General features: G+C 45.9%; 2 protein-coding genes across 3 annotated transcripts; one reads left to right on the plus strand and one right to left on the minus strand.

Moving 5' to 3' along the window:
• Positions 1-282: 282 nt before the first annotated feature.
• ZNFX1 (zinc finger NFX1-type containing 1) lies at positions 283-13443 on the minus strand. 2 transcript variants are annotated; one of them, XM_071446830.1, is made up of 13 exons: positions 13092-13443; positions 10331-12406; positions 9413-9544; positions 8835-8980; positions 8480-8632; positions 7918-8035; positions 7427-7668; positions 7176-7315; positions 6708-6862; positions 5914-6059; positions 5056-5166; positions 4243-4338; positions 283-2817 (listed from the first exon to the last, which is right to left on the minus strand). In XM_071446830.1, the coding sequence occupies exons 1-13, from the start codon at positions 13144-13146 to the stop codon at positions 388-390; spliced, it is 6000 nt and encodes a 1999-aa protein (XP_071302931.1). In that variant the 5' UTR covers positions 13147-13443; the 3' UTR covers positions 283-387. The 2 variants fall into 2 exon arrangements, with proteins under 2 accessions (XP_071302931.1, XP_071302932.1); XM_071446831.1 differs by lacking the exon at positions 5056-5166.
• A 138-nt stretch (positions 13444-13581) lies between these two features.
• On the plus strand, positions 13582-19949 carry DDX27 (DEAD-box helicase 27). Its single transcript, XM_071446832.1, has 21 exons — positions 13582-13741; positions 13826-13960; positions 14063-14122; positions 14398-14548; positions 14916-14962; positions 15102-15188; positions 15939-16044; positions 16127-16300; positions 16608-16758; positions 16911-17010; positions 17120-17261; positions 17336-17489; positions 17604-17685; positions 17761-17938; positions 18082-18188; positions 18331-18436; positions 18538-18632; positions 18731-18857; positions 19096-19180; positions 19380-19454; positions 19743-19949. The coding sequence occupies exons 1-21, from the start codon at positions 13646-13648 to the stop codon at positions 19756-19758; spliced, it is 2274 nt and encodes a 757-aa protein (XP_071302933.1). The 5' UTR covers positions 13582-13645; the 3' UTR covers positions 19759-19949.
• The last annotated feature ends 165 nt before the right edge of the window (positions 19950-20114 follow it).

Below are 20114 nucleotides of genomic sequence, written 5' to 3' on the forward strand. Positions count from 1 at the left end.
TAGAGACAGCCCCGCCCCATAGACAGCCCCACCCCATAGAGACAGCCCCGCCCCATAGAGACAGCCCCATAGAGACAGCCCCGCCCCATAGAGACAGCCCCGCCCCGTAGAGACAGCCCCGCCCCGTAGAGACAGCCCCATAGAGACAGCCCCACCCCATAGAGACAACCCCATAGAGACAGCCCTGCCCCATAGAGGCAGCCCTACCCTATAGAGACAGCCCCATAGAGACAGCCCTACCCCATAGTGACAACCCCACCCCACAGAGACAGCCCAGCCCGGTTGGAAGCAATACACACTTTATTAGTATAGAGTAAGCAAAGGGGGAAATCAGTGGGGCTGTGCCCCTGCATGCGTGCCTGTGGGAAGGAGCAAGGCTCACACACCCTACATCAGCCGGCGCAGCTCCTCGAAGTTGAGCATGTTGTTGGCCACGTCAGACCAGGCCGCGTGGGTTGCTCCGTCCATCTCCGGGGCCAGGCGGTTGCTGCTCTCCAGGGTGTGGTTGGTGCCCCCGATGACTTCGTGGCACTCAGGGCATGTACTCTTCTCCATTGCCCCCCCACACTCCCCAATTACGTAGATGTGCCCATTTTTGCACTTGAACCAGTGGCCACGGGGACAGCCAATAGCACTGACAATCTGCACCCGCTCAGCTTCAGAAATTCCCAGCCCTGACGTGGGCAAGCTAGCATTGATCTTCTTCAGGTGAGCCTTCACTGCAGCCTCATCCTCCTCTGTGAATTTCTGTGTCCCTTCCAGGATCTCACGTGCACTGTTAATCTCTGCTGCGATGTCTGCGGGCATCACCCTACTTGTTGCTTTGCACCTTGCCAAGAGGCTCAGCAAGTAAGTCAGCCTCTGGATCTCAGACTGCAGGTCAGTGAGCTCCTGCTCTGTAAAACTGATGCGTGGCTTATCCAACCACTGCTGCACTTCATCCAGCCTCTTCATCAGCCTCTTCTTTTCTTTCTCATCAATTTTGTTCACAGAATTAGTTAAGTCTGCTATACGTTTGTAGAAATTAAGCAGGTTCTCAAGTAGTCCGATACTCTTTGTGGAGAGAGGAGAAGCTTTTAGTTTCCTTTCCAGCATGGCATACTTAGAGGATAGATCATGCCTCAGAAAAAGATTCCGTGCCAGTACAGCCTGCAGTCTCTTTCTGTTAGACTCAATTTCCCCTGCCGGGCCTTGGATTTTCTGTTTCACGCGTTCTATCTCCTCCACCTGCCTTTTCACACTGCTGCCATATCTCAGGTTCTTTCTGATGGGTGTCTGACACAGAGGGCACACCTTCAGCTTGACAACATCATCATCTTCATCCATATAGTGGTCAAGGCCTTGTGACTCAAAGACATGGCCACAGTCTTCAAGCTGTACAAATCGAGCATCTGGGTCATCCTCAAAGCCAAAGAAGATCTGAGTAAGTTCCTCATGGTCACAAACAAGGCACTTCTTTGGGCAGGGCTCTCCACACAATCCAATACAGGGATGACCACAGGGCAGCATCTTAGCACAGGGAACATTGCAGCGAGGCCTGTTGCACGGCTCAGAGCAAAGCTTGGTACACTGGTAGTGCTGGCACTGCCACTCACATGGCTCAGCACAAGGAACACAGCTTTCCCAACATTTCTTTTTGCACTTACTGTGAATACAGTAGTTCTGACATTCCTTCTGACATGGAGGACATTCTGTAGTACAAGGCTCTTGACACTTGTGGGAACAGATCAAGACACGCTTGCATGGGCTGCCACATGCCTTATGAAATCTTCCTCCAAAGCAAGTATGACAGGAACCTGAACATACATGACCACATGCCAGTGTGACAGAACACTCACTCTCACATCTCACAGCCTCCTCATGTCCCACCCTAGTCATCCAGCAAGCAACTTTCTGCTCGTGGCCACATTTCAGTGTGGCTGTAACCCGTTGAGGACACTTCATTGTGCACTGCTCCCCACAGGAACGCATGCATGTGTGTCCACAGTTTAACTTCTTCTGGCAAGGTTCTAGGCACTGAAATATACATTCTGGAATATGGCATGGCACCATCTGTATGTGGCCACACTTAGAAATAGTTTTCTTTACCTTCACCATACATTTTCCACAGGGCTCATAACATGACTTTTGGCAGTGGTGCCCATCTGCACAAAGTACCTTTTGACAAGGCTTCAGGCACTGGTACTCTTTGTGCTCAGGGTCATACGGGTGACATGCCCTTGCGCAAGCATGTCCACAACTCAACCTAAACTCACAGGGACGAGTACAGCCTCCCTCTGGGACACTGTTGAAGTCTTCACCTGTAGATACCTTTGTCTTGGTTCCAGGGTGGTTTTGACAGCAAAGCTCTAATGACTGGCCAATGTGACCATTTTTCCCAAGCGTTTCAATGATCTTGTTCCAGAGAGGAACCTTGCCAAGCATTCTCATGTTTCCAATACAATAGAGGCCTTTCTTAGCTCTGGATAATGCCACACATATCCGATTAGGGATCTGCAAGAACCCAGGTCTCCCCTCTTTGTTGCTTCTCACCAATGACAGCAGAATAATATCATTCTCCTCTCCCTGGTACTTATCCACCACATGAACCTTCACACCTTCAAAGATCTTTGCTGGCATGAGCCTACGCAGACAGAAGAGCTGTCCAGTGTAAGTAGTGAGAATGGTGATCTGAGAAGGTTTATAGCCCTGACACAAGAAATATTTGCACAGTTCCACTACAAAGTGGGCCTCATGTGGGTTCTGGTGGCTTTTCCCTTCCTGGATCTCTTGTTCAGGAACCTCATGTTCCACAAAGAAGACATTAGTTGAGACACCCTGAAACAAGAGGAAGGATGTCAGAGAGAGAATTCTATTTTCTGTCACCCCAGAGTATTTCCATGCTCCTGATTATCCACTGACAGAAGGACTTTTAAGGAGTTGACTACAGTATGCAGTTACTGTGTACTTCGGTGATTTCCTCTTAGATTTCCATAGGTTATTAATCAAATTCCCATTTCAGCTTATTGGTAATATTTTAGTATCCTAACATGAAATCAGTTTCTGATTTTATTCCCTATCTTTCCAGAGATGTTTTTACTGTACATTTCCAGGTTATACAAAAGAAAACATGAAGTGCTAGTAACTTCTCAAAGCATACTCATGGCGTGAACAATGTCTTGTTTTGGCCCTGTAGAAGAAAGATAGTAAGTTACCAGTGCACAGGGTTGAGCACTTGCCTAAAACACACTTCCTCTGTTGCTGCAAAAAAACAAAGCAGCAAGGAAAATTTCTTCTTCAACAGAAAAAACTAGGAATGCTAGGACTCCAGTAGTCACTCACCATCTCATGGTGTGCAGAGTTGACTACTCACCTGTTCAAAAACTCTATTGGCCTTGAGTTAGCAGGGGCTTTTAATTTTTTAACTATTAACTGGAATTATTCTACCCATAAGAAATTATTGCTCTGCCTGCCAAAATCCAGAGACTGATTTTAACAGGAAAGAACAGCTTTTGTAGGTCAAACACAGATCTCTGGTTGTCCAAGGTAAGATTACAGAGAGATGACTGTTAATATTTCAAAGATGCAAGAAAAGCACCAACCTAGAGATACATGAAGCCCTGGTTCAGGCTTCCTCATTTGTATTTCCTCATTTCATTGAGGAAATTTAAATCAGAAAAGAGGGAGTGAGTGTTAAGATGGAACCTCTCAGTACCACTAAGGAAGAAGCAAAGACTGATACTTCTGACCGATACCCAAGGCAAGCATTCTAATCACTTACTAAATTCTGGCTGTTTATTGAGCGTGTTAGATAAAAAATGATGATTTTATACTTGTAAGCTGCATAGATCTTCCTTGCAATGTTGTGCATTGGTAGAATGCCCAAACGGAGAGACTAAGGAAAGAGTTCCAGTAATCCTGTCACCTATTTTATGTTGGAGTTTCAATATTATGCTTTAAGTCTTTCATTTAAGATTTCTTCCTAGCTTTCAAACTCCTACAATTCATTTGTTCCCCCTCCTATTTTTTACTGTTCTTTTAAAGTCATTGGTATTGGATCTATTTCCACTGTCCACCATCACTAATGCCAGAACTACAAATTACTTATGTAATTCTATATTGCACAATTCCTTGATTCAAGTATAAATTTCAATAAGTGAATTTGACCTAAGAATTTGAAATCCTTGAACACTGTAGTTTACAGAAACTCATTTAGCCAGTAACAGGGGACAAAAGCAACCACTTGGACTGTTGAAAACTCACTTTTATATTCTCATATTCCAGGACAGAGGGATGGTTCTCCAGCTTCTGGTATATATGAGGACTGATAAGCTGGGCAATTTCAGGGCGCATGCGGTGCTGAAACACAAAACAGTTTTATCAGTCTTGAGAAAGGAGCATCATATTTCCCTGTCAATATTCTTTGCTCCACTGTACAGACAGTGGCTGAATACAAGACAAGGATGACTTTTCAATAAGAGACAAGAAGGAAGCACTTCCCAATCCCTGCTCTCCCTCACCCCATTGCTGACACCAGCAACAACTGCAGGAGTGAGAGTAGCAGAGCATCTTCAAGAAAATCTCTTGATAAGGTTGTTGCACAATAGTGCTGGCTTCGGTGCAAATTTAAGTACACTTATAGATAACAAAAGCCAGCACCTCACCCTAACTACTAAATGAGCTCTTTCAGGTACCTTTAACACAGGACTGCTGGTGGTAGAATTAACTTCCCCAGGCACCAAGATAGATGATTACAGCAATTTAGCAGGAAGCATCCTGAGAAGAATTGTGCTATCTCACTCTGCAAAGTTGTGGAAGTTTCAGTTGCCACAATAAACCGTGTTCTTCACACAAAAACATGAGAACCACAGTGCTGTGGACAATATCACTAAAACTGAAAATATTTTGGAACTCCATATCAGTTTGACAGCTCCTACCATCCTACCACTCTTTTCAGAAGCTAGATAGAACATTCTTTTCTTCTAGGCTGCTCTTACAGTAGAAATATAAACTTAAGTGTATTACAAACTTAACCTAAATACAAATGCCATGAAGTTTTTTATAGCTCTTTCTTACTTGGTACTTCAGACAGACAAAGGGGAAATCCACTTTGATCAGACGTTCAAAGAGAGAGACTTCGAGGTTGAAGTTTTTGGCCAGGTCATATACATTTGCACTAGGCTGCAACTGAAAGAGAAGGGATAGGAGGTCCATGTTTTGGCACTTTTCCTATGTCTAAGTAGGATTTTTCACTCTCATTTCTTTGTGACTGGTCTCCCACTGAAAGGCCAGAGATTGGATTCTTGCAGAAGTGCTTAACATCAAAGCTAGATATAGTCACAATCAAAGCACATCTAAAATTGTATCAGTCAACTAAAACACCAGTCCCACAGGAGCTCTAAAACTACAGGACAGAGGACCTGTGGTGTCGCAGACACCTTTTTGTGAAAATCTTTTCTTTAGGATTTTCCTGCTGCAGCTGAGAACTTTCAGCAACAAATGTAAACAATTATTATCTGCTGCTGCGGAATGCAACAGGTCCACCTGTGATTGGCCCCTCTTGGATGTTTATAATTAATGGCCAATCAAGACAGAGCTATCTCGGACAGAGTCTGAGAGAGCTGCCTTTGTTATCATTCCTTTCTTTTCTATTCTTAGCTTAGCCTTCTGAGGAAACCTTTTCCTTTCTTTTCTTTTTAGTATAGTTATAGTGTAATATATATATATATCATAAAATAATAAATCAAGCCTTCTGATCATGGAGTCAACATTCTCGTCTCTTCCCTCATCCAAGAACCCCTGTGAACACGGTCACACTGTGGTATCTGTAGAAGGTGGGGAGCAACAAGCCTTGGCAATTTTCCCACACAGTGCTGTGTTAGACAGTTCTTGTTCATTAACCCAGCAGATAGAGCTGTTAGCCATGAAAGTTACCTGCTGGTGATCTCCAATGAGGATGAGGTGCTGGCATTCTTTACTCAGAGTAGTAATGGTGTGAGCCTCAAGCACCTCTGCTGCCTCTTCTACAATGACAATTCGTGGCTCTATGTACTGCAAGATCCGTCGGTATTTTGCAGCACCTGAACAAGGACAGAAGATAAACCTTAGGATATAACTGCATTCAAGCAGTAAGGCAAGACTTTTCACAGAGGGGAGTAGGCTCTGTCTCAGAAAAAACTGAGGTTCTTCTCATGATTCCCCATTTCAACACTTGGCTTTTTGAATTTTAAAACAGTACCATATCAGGGACGGCTTCTATATGATGAGTTAAGGAAGACAGGTGGAGATTAGTCCTATGCCTGCCTTGGTCCTTTTTTCAATGCTCTCTTCAGACAGAAGAAACACTCAATACATTGGTCTACATGCATAAATAAGCCTAAATTATCTCTCCAAAGGGACATACTACAACAACCTTGACACTACCATCTCCAGAAGGTGCTGTGGGAATAGCAACACAGGTATTAGCTGGGCCTTATTAAGGCACAAATGGTGCAGTTCCATTAGAAGAATGCTACTCAAGAGAGGGGGAGTGCAAAACAACAGAAGCTGCTCATGCCACTAATTAACAACACTCACAACAGCCCCATTTGCAAAGGGAGTCAAAGATTAAAAAGGCAGAATCTGACCCAGGCTGTGAAGCAATACATGATACTAATCTTTCAGCAAAAAGGTTCTTTAAACATGATTGTAAGCAATACAATCTGGTTTGTTTCCCAACTGCTCTGCACCTGTAGTTGTCATCCCCACAACTCTGGCTGTACTGAGAATGCAGAGATCTTGCTCCAGCTTCAGTTCTTTCAGTTTTCTGGCTGCTTCCTGATACTGCTCTTCATGGTCCCGAATGTTCTCTCGAATAGAACCCTGGTAAGTCTGCAGCCAAAACCTGGGAAGAAAGCACCATTATCACTCACTGCAAGGAAAACAGGATGGTGATCCACAGGTTCTGAGTGGATTCAGCTCAAAACTGCCATGCAGTTTTGGGAAACAGATTATTACCATCTGTACTTAGTCCTGAACATGTACAAATGCAGGGCATGACATTGCTTCCCATGCGGTACAAGGAAGGTAAGAACAAGCATGTTCAAACAAGGAACTGAACAAGTACAAACAGAAACATCATGGCTTGACACAGTTTGCACACTGGAATGATCTTAGGAAACACCTGCCTGACAAGCCCTGCAAAATAGCTTTGTCACCTGTAAAGCCTCCAGCGGGAGTCCAGGTCAAGTTGCCACACATCCTGAACAGCATTGGCCTCTAACTCTGTCATTGTGTTCACTTTACGGAGCTCAACCTTCATCTTCCGCATAATTTTTCTCCTCTGGCCACGAGTTATCTGCAAAAAGAAAAAAAAACGCACCCCAATAAGCAGTTACAGCACAGAGATTCTTTTGTGTTAGCATCCCCATGTTATTCTTTACACAGTCATGGTAATGCATGCAGTTACCTCCCACTGCATGTTCTCCTGCCGTGGTTGAGCTGTTCCTTCTTCCTGGTCCAGCTTCATAGCCAACATGGAATGGGCTATTTCATGAACACTGTCATCTTCCTTCTCCCTCCTCCAATAGTCTGCTATCTTTTCATCCTCAATCACTCTCTCATCTTCAATCAGGTCAGCCATCTCTGGGATCGCCAAAAGCTCCTCTTCTGCTTCATCTTCGCTCTCCTCCTCTCCCTCCTGCTGTCCATCTGTGAGAGTCACCAGTCACATGAAGTAAGCCACAGCCACTCTAGCAATGCAGCAGTCAGATCACTACATTGAAATGAGGGTTAATCTTCTTAATTCCCTCACAGTATCACACATCATTCAGCGCCTGTTAAGTAGTAGTGTCTCTTTTCTGGCACACATACACTGCTTAGGTAAACACACTTGTAGAAAATGTGTGTGGAGTGGGTGTCTTTCTGGTGTCTGTTTTTTTTCTGTTTTGTTTGTTTTACCTGGATTTTCAGCCCATGTATTCTCTGCAGCATTCTGGGTGAAGGCAGATGCAGCAAGTCCCAGCCACTCCAGAATCAGTGACCGTTGTGAAAAAATGTAGTAAAACTCAGTGTCCTCCTAATATAGAGAAAGTCAAATCAGCCAGGCCTATTGCACTTCAGAGTCTTAGCATGATGCCAAAGCAGCACCTTACAGCACTGGCAACTAGGACAAGTCCCCCCCAAGACACCCTCCAGAACTAGAAAGTCCAAGCAGCCCTAGATCTTCAGAAAGGGTACCCCTCCTCCCTTCAGTTTAAGAGGCTTTCCTTTAGGTACTTGCATTTTTATGCTGTTAAAGATCACTTAGAATCTCTGCAGTTGAAAGGAGGAAAATTCAGAGCCCCTGCTTGCCTTGCCTGTCTAAACTACTGTCATTTGGCACAGCTTGCTGTTCACTCCTTTACTTTCTCAGTAACCAAATGATGCTAAAAAGATGTATGCTGGTGGAACCTCAGGCCCATTAGCAGAAAGGATGGTAAGCATGCACTGGGACTGCTTGACTCGGAAGAAAGGGACCTACCTCTATTACCAGAGCCTTTCTCAGGCTGGCCCAGTGCTGGGGTGCCATGTGTGGTTTCAAGTAGCGCTCGTGCAGAACTCCGTAGGCCGTGCACTCCAACCGCTTTGCTCCTTCAAGGAGACCCTCCTCAGCCCTCTTCATCTCCCTCGTTATCTACTCATAACAAAGACAAGGGAGGCAGTGTCACACTCAGAGAAACAAAGTTCATTAACAGCAGGACAAAAAACTGACAGAAGAATTAAGAGACCAAATTCAGCGTAAAACATGGTGAAAGGCCAGGTGTGGGGGAGGTTTATTATCTCCTCCAATGCACAGGCAACCCAGTCCCAGCATCTCCCAGGAGGTCTGTACATACATGTTCAGAGTCTCTGAAGTGGTTGTCTGGGAAATCAAATCTGTTGGTTTGCTTCCTCAGCTCCTTCAAGGTGAATCTGTGCAGGGCTGCACTGCTACTCCTGCCGCCAATACGCACTATCCCATCCAATTCAAATGAGTATATTCCTGTGAATAAAAAAGAAATATTAGAACTAAAGGGCCAAGCTCAGTTTTCAGCAATAGGACAAGAGGATTTGACTGCAAATCCTACAGTGGTTTGCTCTGAGTGAAGTTTTTTTAATCTATGTCAATGGGGCTAGAGTCACTAAAAAGAATCAAACCAAAATGCACGTTATCATGCCATACAATGAGCAGAGTAAGGGTTATAGTATAGTTTCTAATTACAGGTTCTAACAACAGGTTGACCAGAGAACTGGATGCACTATCACTTGAAGTGTTCAAGGCAGGCTGGACAGAGCTTGGAAAAACCTGGTCTGGTGGAAGGTATCCCAGTCCATGGCAGGTGGGCTGTAACTAGATGATCTTAAAGGTCTTTCCAACCCAAACCATTCTATGATGCTATGATTATACCACCATCCTGCTTGCAGGTACTCTTACCTTCTAAGAACTGATCCAGTGCATGGTTGGTGTAGCAGACTACAAGGATGGGACGCCTCTGGTAAGGGCTTTGCCACACATCATCATTAGTCAAGAGAGCCTGAACAATCTTCAAACCCACGTAAGTCTTTCCTGCAAGACAAACTCAGAATCAGAAAAGGGTAATACACTGTCTGTGAGTGACTTGAAACATAGAAATCATCAAAAACAGATATAAGATTTCTTTCCAGGCTGCCAATCTGGTCTGTACCGAGAGAACTGACCCTAGGGGTAACTAACTTACAAAATGTAGACAAAGTAGAGTGACACTGACATTCCAGCCTGTAGCTGAGCAAGGCCACAGTCTGCAAGAATGTTATTTTTTAGATAATAGACCTGGACACAGGGTTTTCTCTCTCACTGCATCCTCCAGCCCACTCTGATACTGGCATCATAGATGACATTTGGCTGCACATGAAACATCCACATACTATTGAAATACAAGCACTGGTGCTTGTTAAATTCAGGTACCATTTAAAACAATTACAGTCCATCTTGTAATACTTTATTCACACAATGGCTCATGGCTGAAGTTCCCAAAGCCCTAACATGCTGTGAAGACAAGTAGGAGAGTGCTGCACAGCAAGAAGGACCAAGTTCTCAAAGGCCACTGTAAACTTCTTCACCCCAATATACAAGCACAGTCAACAGTGCAGTTGGTATCTATTTGCATGTAGGTGGGCAAAGATCAGATGTGGCAATTTGAGAATATTAACTGTCTCCACAGCTCACACTAAATGGGTGACTCAAGCATCAATTATGCACAGGACTAAAGCTTTGGAGACAGTACAGCTGGCTTTCTCTGAAGTTAATCTCCCTAGATGGGGAAGTCAACAAGAACTTCTTAAATTACAGAACCTTTAAGCAAATATGTCTCACCAGTGCCAGGAGGTCCTTGGATGATAGCCAGCTCCTTGGTGAGTGCAAGATTCAATGCCTGCATCTGAGACTCATCTAATTTCAAAGCTTCCATTGAAAGCCATTGACTGGGATCTAGAATGTTTACACTTTTCAAGTTATCAGGGCACTTCTCTTTACGTGAAGTCTTCACCAAGGGTGCAAGGTTGTAGGCAGTATCCCGTGTCAGGTATGCTGGCTCCTTCACCTGTGCATCACATTCCACAATGTACTTCTGGAATGGGATATCTTCATTCCGCATTTTCTGCAACCCTTCTAGCACATGCCTATAGGCCTCAAAGTAGGCAGTTGTCTCTACCATGAGGAAAGAGTCTGAGGGTTCAAACTCTCCCACCAGTGGCTGGCTGTCTGCATCAAAAGACAGCTCCACAATCCCATTGACAAGTTCTGCAGCATTACGATTAGAAACGGTGGCAAAAAGGAATGTTTCAAAGTGATCTTGGGACATGCAGACTAGCGATCCATACAGCAATCGTTTAGAATTTTGCCATTGTACAAACCTCAGTGGTTTTGTGTCAAACTGCACCTTGTAAGCAATGCCAGTTGGGGTACAAGATGGGGCAATAATCCGTGCATCAAAGTAGATCCTGATGTCATCAAATTTTCTCTTTCTTAAATTTCTGTCCTGCAGGTTCTGCAAAACTTCCATGATACCTTCCCTTAAAGGCCTAACAAAGTCCTCTCTCAAAAGTCGGAAGTGGGTGTCAAGATAAATACTGGTGCTTTCATATTTTCCAGAAACAAAATTGGGCCGTAGAAAAGGTTTCTCATCACCGTGTATCTCCTCATATGTCGGATAAATGCTTATGAAACGATAGTTTTCTGCTTGCCCATCTTGAGGCTGCATAAATGTACAATTATCAGCCCTCAGGGTGCCTTCACGTCTCTTCTCCTGCAGATGCTGCATGAGCATCTGGACTTGATTGAGATTCTTCTCTGCCTGTTCTGTGATGTCCACACCAAAACCTCTCAGGGCATCGATGGATGCTGTCAAGACTGTCAAGAGAATGGAGACTTTCTGCACAGAGCTGGCTGGGAAAGTACTTATCAGGTGCTGAAGAAGTAAAATGATGTTGCTGATATGCTCAGGGTACTCGTGGCGTACAGCAGGAACTACTTCTGTTACCATGTCAGACACATACTGTGGCAGACAGACCTTGAGAAAGTTGGACTCCTTCACAACCCCAAGAACGTGTTGGACACTCTGTCTATCCATTTGGGAACTGCACGCCTTCTGAAGCACCTGGCAAATGAGCTGAACGAAATTGCGGTTCATGGTTGTTTGGGAAAGAAGGTCCTTCAACCCTGAACTGGAAGCAAGTGTGTTGACAACTTCTGAGGGGTCTTTGTTGAGGAGACTTTCAAGGAATTTATAGCCAATCCTTCTGGCTTGCCGAGGCTGCTCACTGTGGTGGGCACCACCTGGGGTAGCATTCTGGTAGAAATGAGGATTCTCCCGAGGTTGCATCCTCCGTGTGCTACCTTCATTTTCCCACCTACTCCTCAGCCCTCTCCCTCTAGCTCCTCCCTGAGCTTGTCCACCTTGATACCTCCTTCCCCTGCCTCCATTTTCTTGCTCATTCCAGGGTCCTCTGGTCCTCTCACGGGCTTGTCCAAGCTGACACCTTCCTCCTCTAAATGCATTTTCTTGCTCATTCCAGGGTCCTCTGGTCCTCTCATGGGCTTGTCCAAGCTGACACCTTCCTCCTCTAAATGCATTTTCTTGCTCATTCCAGGGTCCTCTGCCCCTCTCATGTGTTTGTCCACCTTGATACCTCATTCTCCTTCCCTCATTCTCCTGTTTTGTCCAGAATCCTGTGGCTTCACTGTTGGGCTGTTCACCTTGGATTCTTGGATTTCTACTTGATTGAGGAACCTTTGAAATCCAGCCACCAAACCCCTCTTCTCTTTGCCCATGTGGAAGCGTAAAATTACTGTCTTGGATCTTTTCCCCTAACTTAGGGGCTTGGCCTGGTACATTATTTGTTCTGTGTCTGCCTCTTCCTGTAAAGCCAGTGTCCAAACGAAGCACACGTCCTTTAAAAAGGCAGGAAAAATGACACTCCTTAATTATAAACCAACCAAATTAACATGCCTCCCAACAAAGACAAATGAGTATATTGACCTGACAGTCAGCATTGAACATTTGACGTCAAATTAAAAAATTATTACATTTGCACATAGATTTTCAAATTAGTGTCTCATTTGTACCCTTCTATCCAACTGCTAAAGAGAGTCCTGTACTTAGAGTTCACTTGAGCTACAAAGACACCAAAAAAGAAAACCTCTTCCCACAGAACTGAAAGCAGAAGTAAGAAGGTGAAAGTTTAAGTTTTCTGCACAGGACAGCATTCCCTCGGGAGTTAATCATCAGTGAAATAATGATAGAGGGCGGCACAGCTGACTTGAACCGTACATAGCATGCACAAAACATGGAGTGTTTGCCTTTCGGAGTAGGAGGAAGCGCAGCCCACGGGGCCTTTGTCAGACTCCCCACAGCATGTTTAGCGAAAAACTGACTACTAGCAGGAACAAATAGCAAGAGGCTGCTGCAACACATCGCCGCATCATGGCCCCAAACAGACTCCAAGGGCAAATAACGAAGTGTTGAAACTCAGCCTTGAGAGAAAATTTCGCTGTACATAGGTAGGGGAGTAGCGGATCCCCCTGTACCAGCACCACACCCAGCCCTCCTGCCCTGCATTCCCCAGGGGACCCTCACCTCTCGCTCCACCTCGGGATTGTCGGGCGTGGGGCTCCTGCCCAGGACTCTCCATCGCCCGGCCGGGACTGCTCCGGCTCTGTTCCAGCTCTCCGGGGCGAGGGCAGCGCTGGGCGCTGGGGACCGTGGCTCTCCTGCGGCCGAACACGGGCGATGCTGCGCCGCGTCTGCCCCGAGACCCAGCAGCGCTTCCCTTTCCAATTCCCCCCAAAGTTTCACTTTCCAGTTCCCCACAAGTCCCGCCCGGTGGGCAGAGCCCCCGCGCCTGTCAGCGGCGGGCAGCGCTCCCGAAACGGAGCTTCTCCTTCTCTCCCCGGCTCCCGCGGCAAGGGGAAGCGAAGAGAAGGGGAGGCGAAGCAGAGGGGAAGCTCAAAGGATAAGAAAACACCGCACGGCCACCTATCCGGCTACGGCACGGCCACTTTCGGTTTCCTTTCCCGGCACTGCGGGGCGGAGGCAGCCGCGGCTCTGCCCACCCGGCCCGGCCCGGCCCCCGGCCCGGCCCCCGGCCCGGCCCAGCGCACGCGTGTCCCGCGGGGTTCCGGCTCACAGCCATGGCCACGCTGGAGAGCCTGGGCCTTGTGGGCACCATCGCCGAGGGGGACGTGGTGCCCGTGGACTCCGAATCCGGCGACTCCGAGGATGAGGAGGTGGGGCCGGGCGGGCGGGGGGGCGCGGGCCGGGCCGGTGCGGCGGGGCCCGGCCGCGGTCCGTGCTCACGGCTGTTTCCGCAGGAGCTGCCCCGGGCCCCGGGCCCCAGGCGGCGGGGACCCTCCCGCGGAGACTTCAGCGCCGACTTCGTGTTCGGGGAGGCGGAGGCCGGCGGGGACGATGCCTGGACGGCGGCGCTGCGGCAGCTCCGCGGCAAGGTGAGGCCTGAGGCCGGGATGGAGCTGCGGTGCCAGAGGCCACAGCGCCCACTGCTCCCCTGGGCTCCTCTTACAGCTCTCCTGTTGTGATTTTCTGTCTAGAAAGCAGCTACGACGCTGGATGAGAAGATTGAGAAAGTGAGACAGAAAAGGAAGCTCCAGGTCAGGATCTTTCTAATTGCTGAAAAGACTGGTATGTGTTTGGCCATTCCCTCAGCCACGGTGCTCTGGCTGCAGCTCATCACTTCAGCTCCCTTTGCTGCCACATGTGATGTGCTGCTGAATGGGTGAGGTTGCAGAATTATTAGTGTTTAAAGTTATGCAAAACCGTGGATTTGTGAATGAGCTCATAATAACAAACCTATACTCACAAAGGATTGAAGTTTCTTTTTCATCCTTTCTTTTTAAAAGATTTTCTTTTTTTTTTCTTTTTTTAGGAAAGGGAAGCTAAACAAGCCAAAGTGAAAGATGAGGATGCAGAGGCTGAAGATGATCAAATCAAAAAGGAGCATGAGGATTGCAGTAGGGATGAAGAAGATGTGGAGTCTGAGTATTCAGTGGATGATGAAAGTATCTTCACAAAAGCAGGTATCAGCAGTACACAATGAGATGGCCAAGAATCTGACACACAGTTGGCTCACTGGAGAAAAGTCTGAAGTGAAGCCTTGCTGGGAGTGGGCAAGGAGCACCTTTTATATTTTGTTTGCCTTCTGCAACATTCCTTCTGATTTTAATCAAGTTTATTTTGAATGGTAGCCATAATTGAACTCATCCCTGAACAAGGATGTCTACTGGGCAATTTTATTCCATTACATGCCTCTACTGGTTTCTGAGGTCTCTCACTCAACATCTGAATTGAGAGCAAAAAGTATGAGGTTACAAGGTGAAGATAGTTCATCTTGTTATAGATTTAGCTGTGCTTCCTAATTCCAGTCACATTTCTCCTTCTCTGCAGATAAGGTCAAAGTGAAGGAAAAGAAGAGATCAAAAAAGGGAGAAGTGGTAAGTGTTAAAAACTAGTCAAATTCCTCCAGTATTTCTTATTGAGGAATTTGCTTTGGTTAGAAACCAGCCCAAAGCCCTTTGATAGCATGTTGTGTTGCTGCATGTGTTGTTCCAGTTTTGTTGTTCCTGTTTCTAGGAAGCAGAGAGCTTTTTTGAAGATGCCTCTCAATATGATGATAACTTGTCATTCCAGGACATGAATCTTTCACGACCTTTGCTGAAGGTATTTACCTAGCTGATTTATTACATGTTACTCTGAAGAATGTTGTACAGACTCCCTGCCACCAATTAGAACTGTCAAATTTCTCATTACTTTGCAACCTCTCTGACAAGGAAATCATTTGGGAGATAGTGTGATAGTCCTTTAGAAGCTGTTATTATACATTAATGGAAACTGTTCTTTGATTGTGTCAATCAAAGATTGAATGTGTTAACACCGTCTTGAGCAAGACTTGTCACAGTATGGTTGGAAAGGACTTTGGAGGTCATTTTGTCCAATCCCTGCTCAAGAAGGACTACCTAGAGTTCCTGCCTAGGAATGTGTCCAGATGGCTTTGAATATCTCCAGGGCTGGAAACTGCAACCTCTGTGGGCCCCTTGTGCTGCTGCTTGGTCACCTTTGAGGTGACAAAGTGGTTCTTGGTGTTTAGAGGGAACTAAACACATACATCACTATGTTTCAGTCTGTGCCCATTGCCTCTGTCTCTGGGCACCACTGAAAAGAGCCTGGCTCCATCCACTTTCCACCCTTCCATCAGGTATTTATTGACATTGCCTTCTCCAGGCTCAGCAGTCCCAGTTCTGTCAGCCTTTCCCCAGACGTGAGGGCCTCCCAAGCCCTTCATAATCTTCACAGCCCACTGCTTGTCTCTCTGCAGTATGTCTGTGTGTCTTGTAGTGATGAGCCCAGCTCTGGGCACTCCAGGTGTGGCCATACCAGAGACAGAGTTTAATTGCTCTCCCTCCTTTCTAGGCAATCACAGCTCTTGGCTTCAAGCAACCAACCCCGATTCAGAAAGCTTGTATCCCAGTGGGTCTTCTGGGAAAGGATATTTGTGCTTGTGCTGCCACTGGGACAGGTAGGAGGTTGAGCAGGGCACTAGAAACAGACAATCAGCTATTCACAATAATTGGTAACCCTTCTGAATATTTTTTGTTCAGGTAAAACAGCTGCCTTCATCTTGCCTGTCCTTGAGCGCCTGATTTACAAACCTCGTCAGGCTCCGATAACTCGTGTACTGGTTCTGGTGCCCACACGAGAGCTGGGTATTCAGGTGCACTCTGTCACAAAACAGCTGGCACAGTTCAGCAGTGTCACAACTTGCCTGGCAGTAGGTGAGTATTCAGTCATTTATGTGAACTATACAGCTCATTGTAAATCACTATACAGAACTGGGAATTCTGTGTTGTAAAACTGGAGGCTGTGTGGTTATTATGCTTCTAGTAGATACATTGCGGTTTAAAATCTTGCTTTCCAAGGTCGTGCTGTACTTGTTTACCTGTTCCTGAGAAAGAAAATACGGGATCATTTCTGTTTTTGAATGTGGTTTTATCTGAGCTGCTTCTTCTCAGGCAGTTTGCATCCTTGTACTGTGCTGCAGTGTGCTCTGGGGGTCAGCAGTCTGTATTCCCTCTCTTTCAGGTGGCCTGGATGTGAAGACTCAGGAAGCTGCTCTGCGCTCAGGGCCAGACATTCTTATTGCCACTCCTGGGCGACTGATAGATCATCTCCACAACTGCCCTTCTTTCCACCTGAGCAGCGTTGAGGTGCTGATTTTGGATGAAGCAGACAGGTAGGGTAAGCAGGACAGCAATGAAAAGCATGGCAGTTTTCTGCTTTCCTTTCTCCAGGCTATCAGGCTGTCCTTGTTGTCCTGCCTTATGTAATGTTTCTTGGCCAGACCCAAGTGAAGCTGCCCTACCTTGTTCTTTTTCTCCTGTGTAGGATGCTGGATGAATACTTTGAGGAACAGATGAAGGAAATAATCAGGTTGTGTTCCCACCATCGTCAGACAATGCTTTTCTCTGCCACAATGACTGAGGAGGTAAGACAAGCTGCTGAGAAACATACCCAGGCAGGAAGTTGAATGAGAATTTGTCAGGTCTTTTACCAGAAATCATGTGGACTTTTTTTTTCTTAACCTGTTTCTGTAGGTGAAAGATTTGGCTTCCGTTTCCCTGAAAAATCCCGTCCGAATTTTCGTGAACAGCAACACAGATGTTGCGCCTTTCCTGCGGCAGGAATTTATCCGCATCAGACCCAACCGGGAGGGGGACCGGGAGGCCATTGTAACAGGTTAGTGATGAGCCAAGGCAGGCTGCAATCAGTGAGTGACTGTGGAGCAGCCTTCTGAGAGGACTTTCTTTTAGCTCTGCTGACACGGACGTTCCAGGACCACGTGATGCTTTTCACCCAGACCAAGAAGCAAGCTCACCGCATGCACATCCTGCTGGGACTGATGGGCCTGCGGGTTGGGGAGCTTCATGGGAACCTCTCTCAGACACAGCGGCTGGAATCACTCAGGTATTAGCAGGCTTAGTTAGCAAGCCTAGGCTAAAAACAAGTTCCAAGTTGGAAGTTTGAGGGTGGAAGTAAATTGATACATTCATTGCCAATGCATTTGCTTTCTCTGCTCAGGCGCTTTAAGGATGAGCAGATTGATATCCTGGTAGCTACAGATGTGGCAGCACGTGGACTCGATATTGAAGGTGTTAAAACAGTGAGTATTTGAAATGCTGAGCTTTTTAATGAGGCATTTCCTGTTGATTTCCTACTAACACTGTTTCTGTTACAGGTAATCAATTTCACCATGCCCAACACCATCAAACACTACGTGCACCGTGTGGGTCGGACAGCCAGGGCAGGCAAGGCTGGTCGTTCAGTTTCACTGGTGGGTGAGGAAGAGCGCAAGATGCTGAAGGAGATTGTCAAGACTGCTAAAACACCAGTGAAAGCCAGAATCCTCCCCCAAGGTATGTGGTACTTTTACTGAGGTAAAAAGCTGGGGAGGGTACACAGGGAATATTGTGGTACAGAGGAACACTGAAGGACGTGCTGAAAAACAAGATGGACTTCACATGAGCTGCCTCTGGTGTTCATATGGTATTGTTTTCAGATGTCATACTGAAATTTCGGGAGAAGATTGAGAATCTAGAGAAAGATATCTATGCAGTTCTCTGCTTGGAACGTGAGGAACGGGAGATGCAGCAGTCAGAGGCCCAGGTAAGCAATTTTTTAGTATCTGGTGTGATATAGTCCATTATATGAGGTTACCCTAAGTATACTTAACCTGCCTATTTTAGAAAGGGAAGAGAGGAATAATTTTTAGCTACCATGAGCTCACATCTTGCCTGAATTATCACAGATCAACAAGGCAAAGAAGCAGCTGGAGACAGGAAAAAAAGAAACTGGAAGTGAGAGTTTGGAGCGGAGCTGGTTCCAGACCCGTGAGGAGAGGAAGAAAGAGAAATGTGAGTCATGACACTGTGGCCATGTTAAATTCTATAGCCACAGCTGGACTCTGCTCTGTGCTTTAATAGGTTCTTTATTCTGTTTTTCTTTCTCTTTCCAGTGGCTAAAGCCCTGCAGGAATTTGACCTAGCATTACGAGGGAAAAAGAAAAGGAAGAAATTTGTACAGGACACACAGAAAAAAGGCCAAATGACAGTGAGTTTATTTGTTGACAAGTGGGAATCTGGCCAGACTATCAGTTTTCCCTTAGCAAAGCTTCACTTCACCAAAACTTGTGTTTTAACACCTTTCAGCCAGAGGAAAGGTCACAGTTTGAGATCTTGAAATCTCAAATGTATGCTGAGCGGCTGGCAAAGAGGAATCGCCGAGCAAAGAGAGCCAGAGCCTTGCCAGAAGAGGAACCAGCAGCAGCACCAGCAGGTAGACTTTTGTGTTACAGCTAACTTCCTTTTTATGTCACTTACTTTTCTAGAAATAGGTAAATTAATCTAGTTTGTGTAGAGAAAGGCACTGATCTTTGAAGGAATGGCCACAAGTGCTGGCCCGTGGTCCATGTTCACAGGCATTTGCCTCGTGCTTAGGCTAATTGTTGTGTTCAAGAGTACTGTAATGATGCTGTGGCCTTCTGTTTACAACCACTGTTCTTATTATTTGTTAGGTCCCAAGAAGAAGAAAAAAGTGTCTGTGTTTGATGAAGAGCTGACCAACACAAGCAGGAAGGCTCTGAAGCAGTACCGTGCCGGGTAAGGGCTTAGCAGGTCTACATTAGCGCAGACTGCAATAGATGAGAATTTGTTTGCATCTCTGTACTTCCTCAGGGATACTTTGATATTGGGAGAAGAGGTTCTGAAATTGGGGCAGGGTTCTTTTGAGAAGTACCTGTCCTGCTGATATAATTCTGTGACATGGCTGACCTCTCCTCCCTCCCCTCTCTCTCTAAAGCCCATCATTTGAAGATCGAAAACGCTTGGGTATTGCCCAGCGCAGGAAAGGAGGGAACTTCAAATCCAAGTCCAGGTATAGTTCCCTTTACTTTCTTGTTCAATTCTGGGGGCTTTTTCCTTGTTTTCTTTTTTTCTTCTTGCCATTGTTTAAAGGCCCTTGCTAAAAGTTGTGTTGGTTCTGCAGTACCCTCTTATTGCAGGTCTGATGCTGGGGGTAATCAAGGATAGTGCCTTTAATAGCACATTCCTAGGCTTCTCCTTGGGAGGCAATTTTGCCTCAAAAATGCTCAGTGGTGCTCCTCATCTGTCATTGAGAGTTGGGCTGCTGGAGTAATATCATTTCTATTGTCTTCTCTTGCAGGTATAAGAGAAAGTAAAGTAAGAACTGTTACAAAATTCAGACACACTGTACAGGCCCTCGATTTTGTAGTACTGCAAGGAGACAACCACAGTAAAATTGAAGTTTTCCTTCAAGTTGTGGAATAGCTCTGGGATGGTTGTCTACCTAGTTGAAGACTGTGAAAACATCTGTAGCAACCCATTAAATAAAGGATTATTTTTCTTGTAAGATGTTGACTCTGTTCTATGGATAGCTAGAACAACTGAGAGCTGGAATACATTACATCTTTCTAGTTCATGTATGTAATAACTTTAAGGCAAAAATTGAACAAAGTTTTGCTCATGTACTTCTGTGATCTCAAATAATTAAGAGCTGAAAAAATATTCTTGTGGT

Source organism: Agelaius tricolor, unplaced genomic scaffold, assembly GCF_023055355.1.
Source record: "Agelaius tricolor isolate 1412-34295 unplaced genomic scaffold, bAgeTri1.0.p SCAF_23, whole genome shotgun sequence".
In the NCBI taxonomy this organism is placed as follows: Eukaryota; Metazoa; Chordata; class Aves; order Passeriformes; family Icteridae; genus Agelaius; species Agelaius tricolor.

Coding starts and splice junctions, on each gene's coding strand:
- ZNFX1 (XM_071446830.1), bottom strand. CDS start 13,146: ATGGAGAGTCCTGGGCAGGAGCCCCACGCCCGACAATCCCGAGGTGGA. Junction 8,036..8,479: donor GAAAGGCTCTGGTAATAGAG/GTAGGTCCCTTT, acceptor TCTCTATATTAG/GAGGACACTGAGTTTTACTA. Junction 7,316..7,426: donor AGGAGAACATGCAGTGGGAG/GTAACTGCATGC, acceptor TTCTTTTTGCAG/ATAACTCGTGGCCAGAGGAG.
- DDX27 (XM_071446832.1), top strand. CDS start 13,646: ATGGCCACGCTGGAGAGCCTGGGCCTTGTGGGCACCATCGCCGAGGGG. Junction 16,759..16,910: donor ATTTTGGATGAAGCAGACAG/GTAGGGTAAGCA, acceptor TCTCCTGTGTAG/GATGCTGGATGAATACTTTG. Junction 18,858..19,095: donor ACCAGCAGCAGCACCAGCAG/GTAGACTTTTGT, acceptor ATTATTTGTTAG/GTCCCAAGAAGAAGAAAAAA.